The 18387-nt window shown below is 43.4% G+C and overlaps 1 protein-coding gene across 4 annotated transcripts in view; it reads left to right on the top strand.

The window, feature by feature from the left end:
- The window catches only part of TNRC6B (trinucleotide repeat containing adaptor 6B), a 247943-nt gene that overhangs the window by 65893 nt on the left and 163663 nt on the right, over positions 1-18387 (top strand). For all 4 annotated transcript variants that reach the window (XM_021092845.2, XM_084955174.1, XM_021092843.2 and 1 more), the window contains exons 2-3: positions 2876-2949; positions 8974-9064. In XM_021092845.2, the coding sequence (XP_020948504.2) occupies positions 9020-9064 (45 nt within the window). In that variant the 5' untranslated portion in view covers positions 2876-2949; positions 8974-9019. The remainder of the gene's footprint in view (positions 1-2875; positions 2950-8973; positions 9065-18387) is intronic.

Genomic DNA, 18387 nt, shown 5'->3' with positions numbered 1-18387 from the left:
CCTGCCTCTCCTCTGCTTTAATTCCTTTTCCCTCCCTGGACCCCAGCAAGCGTCTGGGACCAACTGCCGAGCAGGCGAAGGACAGAGCTGGCCACGGTGTCCTAAGCCTGTCTGTTAGCAAGATATGTAATAACGGGCTGCTTTAAGTTGTTGGTACACAATTTAGACTAGAGATAAGCCTAGAGAAGAATGTTTAGCCTGGGCAGAAACTAATCTGAATAGAGAACTGAAAACTAGTCCGTCTTATCGTGATGGTCTGCAGTTGACAAAAGGTTAAAGAATCCCGTCTTTCTCAGAGATGCTGAGCGTCACACGTAACCACATCATTTACATCCTCTGTGAGGGCCAGACCCATCCTGGAAGTTGCAGCTACGCTTCTTCAGCTCTGCCCAGTGCCGCTTAATGGGGAAGTGTCCACACTGCAGTACTGGGTTACGGGGATCACGTCAAGATTCAGCTCAGCTTATGTTTATGAAACTCATCCCTGATACCAGATTCAAAGATAATGTAAGACCCACAAAGTCCTTGTGGTCAAGGAGTTCTGTCGCATGAATAAAACAGACCCATGGATGTTACCAATGGTATATGGTGTATCTCAGAGGAGGCACACTTAGTGCAGCCAAGAAGGGTACAGAAAACTTTTGGGGGGTAACCCCTGAGGCAGACCCTAAAAGAGGAGTAGAAGGATTAGGCAAAAGGCCCTCAGAGACAATAGTGCCCGTCCTGTGAGCCAGGAAACCAGGTGCAGCCCATGTGACTAGAATGTGAAGTGATGATGGGACCAGAGAGATGCTGAGTTTTACCCTTGCGGTAATGGGTAGTTATGGATTGAATTTTGGCAGTGATGTACTCAAAGTTCAGATTTGCTTTTTAGAAAGGAAGATTGCCGGGACAACAGGGTATATCATAGGAGATAAAGGCAATAATTAAAATGTTACTACTATCCCAGCACCATTCCAGCAGAGATGTATTCATTCAAAAACTGTTTTAAAAAATAAGCTAAGGGAGTTCCCGTCGTGGCGCAGTGGTTAGCGAATCCGACTAGGAACCATGAGGTTGCGGGTTCGGTCCCTGCGCTTGCTCAGTGGGTTAAGGATTCGGCGTTGCCGTGAGCTGTGGTGTAGGTTGCAGACGCGGCTCGGATCCCGCATTGCTGTGGCTCTGGCATAGGCCTGTGGCTACAGCTCCGATTAGACCCCTAGCCTGGGAACCTCCATATGCCGCAGGAGCGGCCCAAGAAATGGCAAAAAAAAAGACAAAAAAAAAAAAAGCTAAGGTGGAGGTATAACAGATAAGATGGCTGCAAGATGCTTTCAGGATGCACTAAAACACCACTTCAAACGTTGTGACATAATGTAGGACTGAAGCTCTCCTTTATAATCCATAGCCGTGGAGAATGGAATGTGCTTTCTTGGACAGAAACATTAAGTTGATTGTGAAACTAGGGGGCCAACTTCCAAATAGTGACAGGCTTTCTGACAGCAGTGCGGATGCTGATCACAGATAAAATTTCTGCCGAGTTTGTCCAGCATTGTTTTGAATACATTCACACACACAGAGGTCCAACCTTGAGCAGAATTTCCTTCTAGCCTTTGTTTCTGCCATTGTAAAATGAGAGGACTGGCTTGGGATCTCTAAATGTGTAATAGTAAATGGCTGTCGTTTCATGTATATTCATATATCTGCATATTCATATATATGAGTATATATTTCATATGTTTATAAAGAGAAAGGTACTATACTATGAAATTAAATTTTTACTCTTATTTATTAGCAACTTGCTATCATCTGATATGATTTTGAAGAGGGCATTTAATTGGAAATGGATTGGGGGGTAACAAGAATAGGCCTAGGAATACTAGCTAAGAGACCTCTACGACAAAGAAATGATGACAGTAGTTAGGAGTTTCCTGGTGGCTCAGTGGGTTAAGGATCTGGCCTTGTCCCTACTGTAGCTCAGGTCACTGCTGTGGCACATGTTCATTTCCTGACCCAGGAACCTCCGCATGCCTCAGGCACAGCCAAAAAAAAAAAGTGATTATGAGACATCTTCATGTCAAATGGAGAAGTTGGAAAGACAATTTGGTATTTTCCTGGTCGAACAAATAAGGTTAAACAAATAATAAAGGTTTGATGTTGGTTTTAATGTTTCTTCAGAAAGTATTTTAATTCACATTCCCTTATTTATTTATTTATTTAAGGGCCACACCTGTGGTATATGGAATTTACCAGGCTTGGGGTTCCAATCAGAGCTACAGGTGCAGGCCACAGCCACAACAATGCCAGATCTGAGCCTCGTCTGTGACCTACACCACAGCTCACCGCAACACCGGATCCTTAACCCACTGAGCAAGGCCAGGGATCAAACCTGCATCCTCATGGGTACAAGTCAGGTTTGTAATTCACTGAGCCACAACAGGAACTCTGTTTCACTTTCTTTTAAAATTTATTTAATATTTGGCTATGCCCACAGCATGTGGAAGTTCCCGGGCCAGGGACTGATCCCAAGCCACAGCAATGACAGCGCTGGATCCCTAACCCGCTGTTCCACCGGGAAACTCTGTCAGTTCACATTCTTGATAACCACTCACCTTTACTGAGCATCTGGCTGGTGCCCTGCCCTGTGCTAAGTGTTTTGCACATATTTCATTTAAACTTCCAAAGAACCCTGTGAGAAACATGCTGTTCGTGTTCCCAGTGTTGAATGAGGAGGCTGAGGCCTGACAGGTCATGCCGCTGACCCAAGGGGCAAGAGCTGGTAGGTGGAGAAGCCTGGATTTGTACGAGGCTGCCTGCGTTCAGAAGCTGGGCTCTGCTGCTTACCATGGCGTCTTCCACGAATATGAAGTTCACGGTGGTTTTCTTCTCTTTACAGGGTTTTGGTTTTTGCACTGAATGTAGTCTAGACTCATTGTCACGGGCTTGTGTTGCCCCAGGATACTGTCAAAGGTAAGTTTTTAAAATCTGTATCCATCGTGTATTGACAATGAAATGGGAGAGTCTTTATCTTCAAAAGAACAAGAGTACACTTTGATGTTACTGCCGCTTTCCTGAGTTCTTACAGAGGGTGTTTCACACACCAGCCCTTTGCATCTCTACCTCACCAGTTCCCTTTAAAAAGCACCTGTACTTAGACCGACACTGCCATTTGGTGCCTCATCCTTTTATAAAGCTAGAATTTGTTATTAGATACAGCAATTTCACAGTGACACGTGAGCGTATTTTAGCTTCTCTGCTTCTGGCCCCTGCCTGCCGCAGCCTGGAGTCCACAGCACTGCTGGAATCAGCTTCTAAACCATAGATTTGCTCGCGTTGCTCCTTTGCTCAAACAGCTTTCGTGGCTCCCAGTTGCTGCAGAAGTCAGGCTTGAGAACCCCTCCAAAACCTAAATCCAGTCAACGTGTCTGGTTTTTTTAGTAAACCCCTGTCCGTAAACCTTACCAACCATTTTCTATTTCTACAACTAGATGTATAATTAGTTTTTACAACTTTGTGCCTTGGTGGATGCTTTTCTCTTTGCTTAGATTTTGGAAGAGGGGAGAAGAATGCAGTTACTTTATTCTTCCATCTTGAGTCTTTCCTATTGGCCTCTTCTCCCAGTCTCTTTTGGCAGAATTTCTTTTTCATCTGTGTTCCAGCAGGGCCTGTTATTATTGTAGCAATAAAGCATTCATTATTTTACGTTAGAGTTATTTATCTGTATCTATCTCCTTTACGAATCTTTAAACACTTTGAGACTGCGTGGAAAGGAGCCGTTTTGTTTTTTTAAGTGCCTCTTGGCTGCTCCTGGACACCTTGCTGAGTGCTATACATATATTATTTAACGTAATCTTTGCAACACCTCCTCCTAACCAGCTTTATGGGTGAAAACAATGAAGATTAGAAAGTTAAATCACTTGCACCAGATTACACAGCTAATAAACCAAAAATAATGATTCTGCTCTTTCAAAGCTAAAGCTCATTCTCCCTCACCACACTCGTCCAGCACCATCTGGCATGTGAGGGGGACCCCGTAAATATTTGTTCAATGGATGCCTATTGCAATTTAAATAAAAGATTTGAGTTGATCAGTTCAGTCATTTTTACAAAGAAATTTATTGAATACTAAATAGAAGATACATAGTTTTAGGTAACCTATGAATGTGGAGATTAGTGAGATCTAGTGTCTGCTATCAAAGGGTTGATAATCTACTAAGAGAAGCATCTATGCAAGTGAATACACCCCGTAAAGTGTTACAGATCCTATAATAAAATTCAAGCAAGACCCACCGGGGACACGGAGGAAGGAATCAGCAGTTCTCCCTAGAGATGGCTCAGGAATTTCTTCATAAAAGCTGAGTTTTGGGTGAGGAGTAGAGTGTTCCCTGATGGTACGAGGGAAGGGAAAGGTGAGGGAGTAATACGGAAACGTGGAAGCCTGAAACAACCTGTCATGTTTATGACGCTGTACGTTGTTCAGCATAAGTGAACCAAGGGAACGAAGAGGCCTTGACCAATGACGCGAGAGAGGCAGGTGAGGCCTGGATCCTGGAGGGCTTTGAACATATTGACGTATTTGCCAACTCGTAGAGAAGACGGGGCGCAGAGGCCGAGTGACGTTCTCCTACTTGTCCATTAGCATCTGTTGAGGTCTGTCGTGCGAGTGTCAAAGCGCCATGCCTGGTCAAGACCGTCGGTCACTTATGACCTGGGGCACACAGGTGACTGACGGCTCTGAGGTGAATCCATGTGCAGAAGCAGATGTTCGCGTTGTCACGTCACCTTTGACAGCTCGACCCGCACTTGTTCGTCCTCTAGCTGACTTGCACCGCGGCCGACTCTGCCTTGACTTCTCATCACACTGTTAGCCCTGGTGCACTGGACCCTTTGTCACTCTCCAGGTGGATCCCCCAGCTTAGCCATGTATTTTTGCGTCGCCTACTCTTTTCACCTTCCTTTTTGTCCAAAGGGCAGTAAAACTTAGACCCTTAGACACAGCTCTAAGCCACACCTTCAAACAAGAATGTCATCAAGGCTCTTTCAAGAAACACATTGAGAAACATTAAGAGTAGTTCAGAAAAAGACAAGAAAAAAATGAGATCAGGGAGTTCCTACTGGGGCTCAGCAGAAACGAAACCATGAGGACAAAGGTTCAATCCCTGACCTGGCTCAGTGGATTAAAGATCCAGTGTTGCCTTGAGCTATAGTGTAGGTCACAGACACGGCTCGGATCTGGCATTGCTGTGGCTGTGGGGTAGGCCTGCAGCTGTAGCTCTGATTTGATCCCTAACCTTGGAACCTCCACATGCTGTGGATGTGGCCCTAAAAAGCAAAAAAAAAAAAAAAAAAAAAAACAAAACAAGAAAAACAAAAAAGAGAAAGTAAATTAAATAAAGGGCATCAATATGATATATGGTGAGAAACCTAACACAAACGATTGAAACGAAGAACGTCACTGGTTTTATAGCCCATGTTGAAATTTGGCTGCCTTGCAGCTTGCATGCAGCAAATAATTGTTGCACTTACTAACATCTAAAAGGCCAATGTGAACAACGTCTCTTTTCCCTCAAGTCCAATCATTGCCTCAGCCAGGCCTGCTCAGGAAAAGCTGTGCCTGCATAATTCAAGGTCAGGCAGCAGCCTTCTGTACTTTGAAGTCACCCAAGCCTGCTAATGCCCTGTCCCCTTTGCTGAGGCCAGCACAGCTGGCATTTGCTCGCTAGGCCAGAGTGGCCAATGTATGCTGAGGCCACTTGCACAGCTGACATTTAGACAAGCTTTCAGTATCACCACCACCGCAACCCCCGTGACCAGCTGTGGCTTGTTGCTTTGCTGAGGCCGGCAGAGCCCCAAGCTTTTCCTAAGGCCTCTGTGCCTGGTGTATGCATCCTTGTCTCTATAGAAACAGCCACATACCTGAAGACAGAGTTGCCATAACTACAGTTACCACTAAGATCAAAATACAGTGTGGGAGTTCCTGTCGTGGTGCAGTGGTTAACAAATCCAACTAGGAACCATGAGGTTGCGGGTTCGGTCCCTGCCCTTGCTCAGTGGGTTAACGATCCAGCGTTGCCGTGAGCTGTGGTGCAGGTTGCAGATGCGGCTCGGATCCCGAGTTGCTGTGGCTCTGGTGTAGGCTGGTGGCTACGGCTCCGATTAGACCCCTAGCCTGGGAATCTCCATATGCCGCAGGAGCGGCCCAAAAAATAGCAAAAAGACAAAAAAAAAAAAAAAAAATACAGTGTGGCCTGTGCTTTATAAACTTCTAATTTGGCCTCAGTAGGTAAAAAGCTAGGTATAACCATGTAAAACGCTGCAAGGTCAAAAAACTTTGCCCAGTCCCTAAAGACTTTGCCCAGTCCCTAAAGACCAAGGCCCTGATTCCTGGCCCCAGCAGAAGCCTCAGAAATTCCGCATGTAGCTTTCTCCCCAAATTTTGCTTCATGTCTATTTATTAAGACTCTAGTCTCAGGCACCAGGTTAGGGTCTTTGAGAGACTGAATAAATAGCACTTTTCCCCTTGGCTATACCAGTTGAGGAATGAAAGAGTAGGGCATTTGGGAGACTGAGATATCATCTTTATTACTAATAAAGCTGAACTGGAGAATATGGCTTACATCAGTAGGGAGGAGAACAGAGTCATAACTCTGCATCTCAGAATTCAACAGGCTAGTCACAGGTCACAGGCACCTGCATTTATGGCTTAAGAGCAGAGCACAGCAAGGGCTTCTGGGGGCTTCCCAAGGGAAGGGAGAAGGGCGGAGCACACGTACCTGGTTTCTCCTCTGAACTCGCCATTCAGGCAGGATCCTGTACCTCCCCTGGGCGGAGTGTGTGGTCGGAGAGGCGCCAGGAGAGGGGAGGAAGCCTTCCTCCCTCCCAGCACCGCGTTCAAATGGAAATGGCTCGAGATAATGGAGGTGTCTTTCCTGGTCACCTGTGCCTACAATGTATCATCTGTGAAATATGATCTCCTGTTTCCTCAAGTAGAATGAGAACTTTAAAGACTTTGCCTAGCATTTGTGTACCAGATCTTCTTAGTTATATCATGGATTTTTTCCAGTGCTATTGATTTAGTTTTCATAGAAAGAGTAATTCTGCTTTTGCACAGATGAAAGGCAAAACCAACTAGAGAAAGCCTGTTTCACTTGCTGTGAGCATCAGTTACATGTTTTACAGGAGAAACGGACAGTGTGGGTACACGTGGCGTGAGTGAATGGGGGTTGATGAAGAGAGCTTCCACTGGAATGGACTTGCGGTTGCCAAGGGGGAGGGGGGAGGGAGTGGGATGGACTGGGAGTTTGGGGTTAGTAGATGCAAACTGTTAAATTTAGAATGGATAAGCAACAAGGTCCTACTGGAGCACAGGAAACTATATCCAATCTCCTGGGATAGACCACGATGGAAAATAATATAAAAAAAGATTGTGTATGTATGTGTGAATTGTGTGTATATGCATATGAATGATTGAGTCATTTTGCTGTACAGTAGAAATTGGCACAAAATTGTAAATCAACAATACTTTAATAAAAAAATAAAAAGAGCTTCCACTGAACCAGTATTATAATTCAATTACGTAAATACACATTGGCTCCCCAAAAAAACTCATTAGGTGAGCACGCTGGATATTTTGATACCCTTTCCTACCAAACAGGTAAGGAAACAGATTCCCAGAAATACCCTCTTAGCGTCGGGTCTTGTGGATGGTTATTGAGAAGCCTGCAGCAGACCCAGGTTGCCAGGTCCCCGGTCTGCTGCATTCATAAAGATTTCTCTGCACCCAAAAATGATATACTGACAAGCATCTTCTTAGCTTTCATATTTTGTAGCTATGAGCCCTTTGAAGTATTTGAAAGGTTTTTAAAACATTCATACTTGTATTATAATGGAGATTTGTTTTGTGTCAGTTAAAATAATTATTCGTTAATAATTATGTATTTAATAAATTAATTTGAATGTTGCATAAATTTTCAGTAGTTTCTTTTTGACATGTTTTAATTCATAAAATTTTAACACATTCTTGACTCATTGACTTTAACACAATTTGACTCATTCTTAAAGGAAAATTTTCTACTTTTTACTGTCTTGCTCTATGAATAGCCTGTTCTCATATAAAAATAAATTAACTGACGTAGTTTATTAATAAGCACAATTGTCTTAAAATAAAGAGGTGGGATCAACCATTAGAATACACCTTTATTTCAGTTATAAAATACCATTAAGTGGTTGTTTTTTGTGGGGTTTTTTTGTTTTTTTGGTTTTTTTGCTTCTTAGGGCCACATGTGTGGGATATGGAAGTTCCCAGACTAGGGGTCAAATCAGAGCTGGAGCTGCCAGCTTCCACCATAGCCACAGCAATGCCAGATCCGAGCCATGTCTGCGATCTATACCACAGCTGACACCAGATACTTAACCCAGTGATCAAGGCCAGGGATCAGACCTGCATCCTCATGGTTACTAGTCAGGTTCATTACCACTGAGCCACAACAGGAACTCCATAAGTGTTGAACATAAATTATAAACCCAGGAAACTTAGCCACTTTCAGCAGCCTAGCCTGGTATCCAGGCAATCTGACCGCATCACAGCTGGTCCACTGCTTTACCTAGGGAGGCCTCCTTTCTGACAGGTCAGTGTTTGTCCTGTATGAATTGCTGGAGATTTGCTCTACTGGCTCTACACAAGTCAGAAAGAAGAAAGCAATCTGGACGTGCGTAATACTCCAGGATCTTGAACCTTTCCTAATTATCCTCCCCTAAGGTGGGGAAAATTGCCTCCCTTCCTCTCTGCCTACCTTTCTTACCTAGGATGCATGTGTATGCACATGTGCACACACACACACACACACACACACACACACACAGATGCACAGATTACTCAAGGTCATTGCTTCCTAGTGTCTTTGGTCTTAGTGACAGAATTTCAGTCTGATCTTTGAAAAAGCAAGTTTTTGAACTCCATTCCTCATGTGTTTTTTCTCGTCTTATCTCTTTTAGGCAGTATTTGTGTGTTTCTGCAGAGTTTTGCACAGAGTCTGTTCCCATGCAAACCAATGAGGGAGAAGTATCAGAGGAAAGCAGTTCCAAGGTCAGTGAATTAAACAGCAAGGGGCAGTGGATGAGTAGAGTGGGTGTGAGGTTTTGGGGGAATTTAGAACTTTGATTGATTTAAATTAGAAGCTAACCTAAGATTGAGAAGCATTTTGCTTCTCAGTATCCGTTTTTGTTATACTACATGACAAATTTAAAAAAAGTTTTTACTGAATTCATAGAAAAATGTGTGAAGCACTTTCTCTTTTAACATTTTATTATGCAAGTTATATTTATTTAAAAAATTAAAACAGATCAGAAATGTATAAGGTAAAAAGTGTAAAAAAAAAAAAACCCTCTTATTCCTGCTGCACAGAGGCATCACTGAACATTTTTTAGACATTTTTAATTGTACATTTTTTTGCCTTTTTTTTTGGGGGGTACACCCACAGCATCGGGAAGTTCCCAGGCTAGGGGTTGAATCAAGCTGCAGCTGCTGGCTGCAGCAACTCAGGATCCGAGCCATGTCTGCGACCTACACCACAGCTCATGGCAACGCCAGATCCCTGACCCACAGAGCGAGGCCAGGGATTGAACCCGCATCCTCATGGATGCTAGTTGGATTCATTTCTGCTGCACCACAGTGGGAATCTCCTAATTACACATTTTTAAGTGGTAATTGGTTTGGTTTTTCAAGAAAAGCTTGAATGAATACTATCATTGCCAAACCCTGTGTATAAGTAGCTGTGTGTGTGTGTTTATTGATGTCTCACTCTGTCTGGCTCCATGTCCTGAATCTCCTTGGCTCTTCCTCCACCTGGTCCTATGGACCCCTCAGCGTCTCCTCCATGTCCCTCTGTCTCCTTTCAAATTGTTTCTAGTCCTTCCTGGGAGCCCTTTGGGTATCTCCAACTGTCCCGGGCAGTGCTCAGCCCCTCTGGTGTTACCTGCCCTGAACCCTCCTGGGGGTGTCCTTTTGCTGCTGCCACTGCTGCTGGTGCGAAGGCTTATTCTTTGACCAGAGCAAAAGTGGGAAGGGGTCAAAATATCACCGGGAACCTCCAAAACATCATGGTAATTGGAAGGAGCCAGGCACAGAAGGTCACATATTGTAGGATTCCATTTATTTGAAAATAGGTAGGATAGATAAATCCATTGACAGAACACAGACGGAAGGTTGCCAGGGAGTGGTTGTGGGGAGGGGAGTGAGGAGTGACTACTTAATGGGTACGGGGTGTCTGTTAGGAGTGATGAAAATGTTTTGGAACTTCATAGAGGTGTTGTGAATATACCAAATGCCACTGGGTTGTTCACCGTAAAATGTTCAATTTTATGTTTTGTGAATTTCACATCAGTCAACTATTAAAAAACAAAAGAGACAGGAAAAAATGTCTGTGGGTTCCCATCAGATCAGTCCTCGCTGCCTGCTGGCCTCATCCAACACCCCACTAAGTTTTAGAGAGGCCGCTCCCTTCTCTGCTCTGGGTTTCAGAGAAGTACTGCCTGTGCCCTGAGTCTCGGGGTCCCTTGTGAAAACAGCTTCTTTCTGAATCCCTCTCACTGTAGTCCATGTGTTAGGTTGAAAGACAGACGTCATCCTGTCCTCTTGTTTAGTTTTATCCCCATCTCACCAGATCGCTTCTTTTGTGATCAAAGCCAGATCCTTTAGACTTTGATCAGACTCATCTAGATCCTGCATCTCATTCAGGGTTAGTCAGAATATGTGAGAAATGCACACATTCTAGGATTCTCCCCCAACACAGACACACACACACACACACACACAGGGGACCCAAAACCCCCAAACCCCAGAATTTCTACGGTGCACATAACCCTTCATCAGAACTCTAATTCAGTAACTTATAATGAGCTATAACATTAAGGAAGACTGGATTCTTGGATCCTCTAGAAAGATGGGTTGCCGTTGGAGGAATGCTTGGCAAGTGTGTAACTAGACCACTATAAAATATTTAATTGTGCCAGAGACTGATTTCACCTTTCTGGGGGGAAAAAGGACTGCATTTCTTGGTTTTTCTCTTTTTTTGTCTTTTTAGGGCCACACCCATGGCATATGGAGGTTCCCAGGCTAGGGGTCTAATTGGAGCTGTAGCCTCCGGCCTACGCCAGAGCCACAGCAACACGAGATCTGAGCCAAGTCTGTGACCTACACCACAGCTCACAGCAACACCGAATCCTTAACCCACTGAGTGAGACCAGGGATCAAACCTGCAACCTCATGGTTTCTAGACGGATTCGTTTCCACCACGCCACAACAGGAACTCCTTCATTTTTCAATTATTGAATAGTTTATCAGTTTAGAATCAACTAAAGAATAAGAGAACATTCTTTTTATACTTGCAATTAAGTAGATATTTCTTTTTATACTTGAAATTAAGTAGATATTTCAGTTTAGAATCAACTAAAGAATAAGAGAACATTCTTTTTATACTTGCAATTAAGTAGTATAAAAATTGGATTATAACTTAATTTTCATCAGTCTTAGTTTAAGTTATATTTTGTGATTTCTTTCTTTCCTATGCTTTTCTTTGTTTAAAATCTTATATTTGAAATGATTTGCTGTTAATGCAGGAATTTCTTTTCTTTCTTTTTTCTTTCTTTCTTTTTTTTTTTGTTTTTTTTTGTTTTTTAGGGCCACACCGCACAGCATGTGGAGGTTCCCAGGCTAGGGGTTGAATTGGAGCTATAGCTACCGGCCTATGCCACAACCACAGCAATGCAGAATCCGAGCCACGTCTGCGACCTACACCGCACCTCACGGTAACTCCGGATCCTTAACCCACTGATCGAGGCCAGGGATCAAACCTGCATCCTCGTGGATACTAGTCAGATCCGTTTCTGCTGAGCCACAACGGGAATTCTTTTTTTTTTTTTTTTAAATGCAGGAATTTGTCATAGTACAATGGTAATGTAATTTGTGGTTTTTCTGTTAATAGAAAAGTTAGGAAAGGTAATTGATTTTGAGAAAAAGTGGGGACTTTTCTATAAAACAATGATTTTGAACTAAATCCATTTTTTAAAATAAATAATTCTTTTTTTTTTTTTTATTTTCCCACTGTACAGCAAGGGGGTCAGGTTATCCTTACATGTATACATTACAATTACATTTTTTCCCCCACCCTTTCTTCTGTTGCAACATGAGTATCTAGACAAAGTTCTCAATGCTATTCAGCAGTAAAATAAATAATTCTTGAGCATGTGTTATTAGGGCATACAATATTAAGCAAGAAAGACATGGTTCTTACCCTGAAGGTGGTTACATTTTAGTAGGAGAAAGAAATATAAATAATGATAATAATTATGGAATACGGTCAGTACTATGAAGAAAATATTTTAAAATTAATGTTATGTAGAGTGACTGGGAGGACAGGCTTATTAGTTTAGTCAGGGAAGGCCTCTTTGAAAAGGTGGCATTTCAGCTGTGAGGCTGAGGCTGAGGGAGCCCTGTGTAAGGAGCTAGAAGAACAATATTCCAGACAGATGAAACAGCTTCAGAAGCCCTTGGCTTCTTCCAAGAACTATCAGAGATCCCGTGTGGCCAAGCGGTGATAGAAAGTCATAGAGGAAGGCAGAGACCTTGCAGGAACTTGACGACTGTGGTGTAGAATTAGTCTCTGTAAACTGGGAACCCAGTAAAGGCGGTTGAGTTGGAGGTAATGTGATAGGGCTGCATGGATTGATTGCTTGCTTGCCTTTTAGGGCCACACCCTTGGCATGTGGAAGTTCCCAGGCTAGGGGGTCACACTGGAGCTACAGCTGCCAGCCTACACCACAGAAACATGGGATCCGAGCCGCATCTGCCACCTACACCACAGCTCACCGCAGCGCCGGATCCCTGACCCACTGAGCAAGGCGAGGGATGGAACCCGCAACCTCTTGGACACTAGTCGGATTCGTTTCCACTGCACCACAACGGGAACTCCAAGGGCTGGCAATTTTAAAAGGTCACTCTGGCTGCTGTATGGAGAGTGGGTTGGAGAGAGACAAGAGTGGGAGCAGGGAGACCGGGGAGAAGGCAGTCATAGTCCACTGCTCAGGTGAGAGAGCACATGGGTTAGCAAAGTGCGTTGATGGGGAGGAAAGGCAGACTCGAGGTGTATTTTGGAGGTAAAACGGTCATGACTAACTTGAGAATGAACTGGAATACTTTTGCTTCATAGACATCAAGAGGTAAATTTCAAGAACAAGGTGGAATCAGTACTGTCAGGTACTTCCCCGAAGCCAAGGAGGTTGGTAATTAAAATGGATCTCGATTTGTTTTTTGAAGAATTCATTAGAAAGAAAGGACGCGAGGAAAACTTCCTGGGGAGATGGAGATGTTCTGAGTCTGAAGGTGTGGCTTATGCAGGTATATCCATTCGTCAAAATTATATTGCTCTAACTTACAGGTTACAGTAAAGTTCCAATTTCCCAGGTATGCTCTACCTGCGAAAACTGTAGAATCATAATAACTGAATAGGGATGAAGAATGGCCAGATGTATGAAAGAAACAAGAAGATAGAATGTTGACGACTCTTGGAGCTTAGTGACGGGCACATAGAGGTTCATTTGTATTTATTTCGATGTGCTTAAAATTTTCCATAATAGGAAGATTTTTTAAAAAGAATTTATTAATGGTGTTCAACAGTAAGAGGATAAGAAACCAAGTTTTATGGGTGAACAAGAAGTTAAATGATTAAAAAAAAAATAAGAGTTGTGGCTATAGTCTATGACCCAATTTTAGGAAATTTAGAAGTGAAGAGAGAAGAGCAGGGAGAAGGAGGAGGCATTATTAGTTCAAGAGAAAGGTTTTTGTTTGTTTGTTTGTTTGTTTTTAATGGAGGAGGGCAATGCACATTTGAGGAACGAGGGAAGAAATGAGTGGAGGAAGGCAGAGTGTGTCTCTGGAGAAGAGTCACCAGATTTGTGAGCTTGAAGGAGCCTGGGGATCCAGGAGGCAGGCCCCTGAGGCCACGGTATTGCCTGAGCTCAGGCCTGACACTTGGCTGGTGAGGGGAGGAATTTGGAAGAGGAAGGAAAGAAAATAGGTTTCGGGCTTTCTCCACATGGCCTCTGGACTAGATGGAAGTCGTTGTTATTTGGAGAGTCTGGACTGCGTGCCTGAGGACTTGAAATGACGAGTCTAGGTTTCCTATTAAGGGGGAATTTTTGGAATTGCCTTTGTAGGGAAGGTGCTAAGAATAGCTAATAAGCGAACGGGCCGGGGCAGTTTTGAACATCTCCACGTAGGTGTTGTGAAAAGTGAAAATCAGGGATGCTTGTGACTGGACAGGATTGACAAAGGAAGTCTTCTTGGAGGATTTGGATTTTTTTTTTTTTCTTCCTTTTTAGGGCCACCCCCCCCAGGCATATGGAAGTTCCCAGGCTAGGAGTTGAATCGGAGCTGTAGCTTCCGGCAAATGCCACAGCCGGGAACTCGGGATCTGAGTCTTGTCTGCAACCGACACCACAGTGCACAGCCATGCCAGATCCTTAACCCACTGAGCAAGGCCAGGGACTGAACCCATGTCTTCATGGATACTAGTCGGGTTACTGCTAAGCCACAGCGGGAACTCCAGGATGTGAATTTCAGTGTTCCCTTTGAGGAAGTATTCTCTGAAACTGTGTAACATCTTCCATAGCTTTTTTGTTGTTATTAAGTGATTGGCTGCACCCTTGGCATATGGAAGTTCCGGGGCCAGGGATCAAACCAGAGCCAGAACAGTGACAATGCCATGAAGTTATACTACAGACCACAAGGGAAGTCCTTCCGTAGCTTTTTTTTAGAGATGTTTAAGTTCGGAGATGGATTGGGGATTAAAGATTCTTTGAGAGTCGAGGTGGAGTTCCCTGGTAGCCTACTGGGTTAAGGATCTGGTGTTGTTATCGCTGTGGTGCGGGTTTGATCCCAGACCCGGGAACTTCTGTATGCCCCAGACATGGCTGAAAAAAAACCCAAAACAAAATAGTTGGGAGACGTACAGATGTACAGAGTTTAGAAGACTCTGTTTCTTTGCTAGAAAGATAAAAAGCAGAGGATGGCTTCCAAAAGCTGCCGTAGATTGGGCCACAGATAAATCTGTGATTAAGTACAAGTATTCTTTCCGTTTTTCCTCGCTTATTTTTTTTCACCTGCCTTCCTCCTTCCCTCTTTCCTTTCCTCTCATTACTTCTGCAAATATTTATTGAGCATCTGTTACATGCCAGGAACTGTGTTGGTTACTGACACAGAGCTGCCTCAGTGAACTGTGTTTTTTCTTTGTTTTAATTGTTGGAGCTCCAAGAATTTTAAGTGGAAGTAAGAAAAAAGAAAGTTAAACTTCATATTAGTTTAGAACTAGCTTTTTTTTTTTTTTCCCCTCCCCGAATGGTCACTAGAATATAATTTTGTGTGACCTAAAGCACTTTCTCAAACAGAGGTCTGCTGTTGGAGTGAAAGCTTCCATTATAAATACTGGAAGAAGACAAATTTGACAGAGTTATTATTAATGTAAAATTTCAGAAGCCCCTGACTATATCTTTGGAGGCACAGTGACTCTTCCATGTATTTTTCCCAAGGACTACTTCAGGGCTTATTTAATTTCCCTGCTGTGTCCATGAGAGAGAAAATTAGATAGCATGAACACAGTTACCCATGAATCTGTCTTATTGTTCCACACTTTCAAAAGTTAAATATGAAAATTGTGTTCTGTAGAAAACGAGTGATGACCTATCGGAAAGCCACAGGTCGGGGTGTGTGTTTCATTGGCATAATCCCTTTAGAGAGAGACTCATCTATCTTTTTTTTAGTATTAATGTGCCTATATTGTCACATTAATCTAAAAGCAGATCCTATTTCGCCTGTCATACGTGGCTTTGACACACTGAATGAAACGATCGGGTTTCTTCGTGCCCGATCTGTGTCTCGTGCGTCACATAGGAGGACTCTGCATTACTGGGAGTTTCCGTTCTAACGTGGATTTACTGACACATCTTACAGCTGTTTCTTTACACTGTCCTTTCTGTTTTATTCTTTTTAATTGAGATATTATAAAAGGATATACCTTTATCACCATTCAGTTACTTATTCTGTTAACCTAGACCTTTTCTAAAAAATGAAGGTTTCGTGTATATATATTAAAATAAACACACGCACACATACCCACCACCACCACACCCTGTTATCTCCCATGACTCTGTAGTTGGCTGGGTCCAGTAGGGCAGTTCTTCTGCTCCAAAGTGGTGTCGGCAAGGGCTGCTGTCATCTGGAGTTCCAACTTGCCAGAAATGTTCAAAGTGGCTCACTTACATGGTTGGCGGTCTGTATTGGCTGCCGGCTAGGAGCTTAGCTTGAGGCTGTTGACCCAAGCATCAAGGACCTCCTACATATGACCTCTCTACGGGGCTTGGGTTTCTCACAGCGTGGCGACTGGGCTCTAAAAGGGAACATTCCAAGCGTGCAAACTGCAGATATATTAAGGCCCAGCCTCTGAAGTCAAACAGTTTTACTCCCTCTGTATTCTGTTGAATTAAAGTGAATCCAGGGCCACTCTGGATTCAGAGGAAGCAAAAACAGATTCCACCCCCCAGTAAGAGGACTGGCCGAAAATTTAGGGTCACCTGTAATCCACTACACAGTGATAAGAGTATTGGGTGCTAGACTGAAGAGGAGGTGATGTCAGAGACTAGATTATTTTAGGCTGAGGCGTTCTAATGATAGGCAGCAGATTTTTAAAGAATGGGAGTGAGATGTGCTTTTTACTTTATGATTTACTTTCTTATGATAGCCGATGTTGATGTAGAGGACAGACTAGAATAGCTATCTTGACCGACAAATTCTCTAAAGAGAATCTGTATACTTAAGAATTACCTTGAGGGGAATTCCCTGGTGGCGCAGTGGGTTAAGGATCCGGCATTGTCACTGCTGTGGCCTGGGTTTGATCCTTAATTCCAGAACTTCCTTTTCTTTTCTTTCTTTTTTTTTTTTTTGTCTTTTTGCCTTTTCTAGTGCTGCACCGGTGGTGTATGGAGGTTCCCAGGCTAGGGGTTGAATCAGAGCTGTAGCCGGCAGCCTACAATGGTTAATGGACACGTAAACCTCATCCGTGGTGATACAGCAGTTGCTTGGGGTGTGGGGGATGGGATTCAAGGGAAGGAGCCTATAGGAGTTTTCTGGGGAGATAGAAATGTCCTGTCTTGACCCCTGTGGTGGTTACACGGGTGCAACCGTATCTAAAATTCATTACATTCTGCCTTAAGGTTTATGGGTTTTTTCTGTTGTTGAATGATATCCAGTAAGAATAAAAAACAATTTTAGGAGCTTCCACCCCTCTCCTTCATCTGCAAAGATCATTTTGAATATTGATTCCGTCATACAAATATTAGCTGTCCTTCTCAGCTTTATGTTTCAGGAAATAGATTTTTTTTTTCTTTTTAAACCATCTCCTGTACCTGGAAGAGGGCCTGGTTGGAAGGGTGTTAACATTTATAAAATGGACAGGATTTTAATATAGCAGAGAAGGAAAAGGAGAAACCAAGGGTACCATCAGGGTTTCAAGCTAAATAACTGGGAGGATGGGGATACCAAATAGGAAACACAAGAAGGGTGTGGGAGGAATGGGACTAGTTCTGTATGGAAAGTGCAGAGTTTAAGACGGTGGCAAGCCATCCACAGGTGCCTGTCAGCCAGGTGAAAATACAGGGCTGGAGGCAGGATAGGCGAGGGCTGGAAATGTAGAATTGGGAACCACTCAAATTTAACAGTTGAAACTGTGAGATTAGATGAGATTGCTGTGGCAGGATGTGAAGAGAGAGGTCGGAGGATAGAACCTGGAGAAATCAGTGCTTAGAGAGCAGAAGAAAGAGAAGCCGAGATTAGCAAATTAGCCAGCAGATATTTATCAGACATCTTCTTGTGCCCAGTTTACGATAAGACATTCAGAGGAGTTCAAACTACCTTAAGGAGTTTGCAGTCTTGGTGGATGGAGACAGACAGCAAAACACATAAATAAGTGATCCCTTCTGATAGTGTATGTGTTACACTAGAGAGTGACTGATGGATACGGAAGCTCTTTTCGTTGCAGTGGTCAGAAATTGAGTTATCACTTTAAAGAGATGGCGCTTGAGCTGATGCCTAAATGATGTGAAGGGAGCTTTCATGAACAACATGAGAGAAGAGCTTTCTGAGTCAGAGGAAGACATGCAGAGGCCCTAAGATTGGGCGAGAGAGAAGAAGAGAAATGGAGAGTGTCCTCCAGTACAAAGCAGATTTTCAGAAGGGTTGACATGGCTCCTATGTCAGATGTTACTTATAGGTCAAGGGGAAGGAAGGACCCAGAAAGGAGAATCTACTGAGGAATAAAAAGTCATTAAGAATTGAAAGCAGGGACTCAGATATTTGCTCAC

This window comes from Sus scrofa, chromosome 5 (genome assembly GCF_054392235.1).
Source record: "Sus scrofa isolate SSC_HxYL_T2T_F1_AM1 chromosome 5, Sscrofa_HxYL_maternal_Yorkshire_Landrace_v2.0, whole genome shotgun sequence".
Taxonomy (NCBI): Eukaryota; Metazoa; Chordata; class Mammalia; order Artiodactyla; family Suidae; genus Sus; species Sus scrofa.
This window is presented reverse-complemented; position numbering and strand designations above follow the sequence as displayed.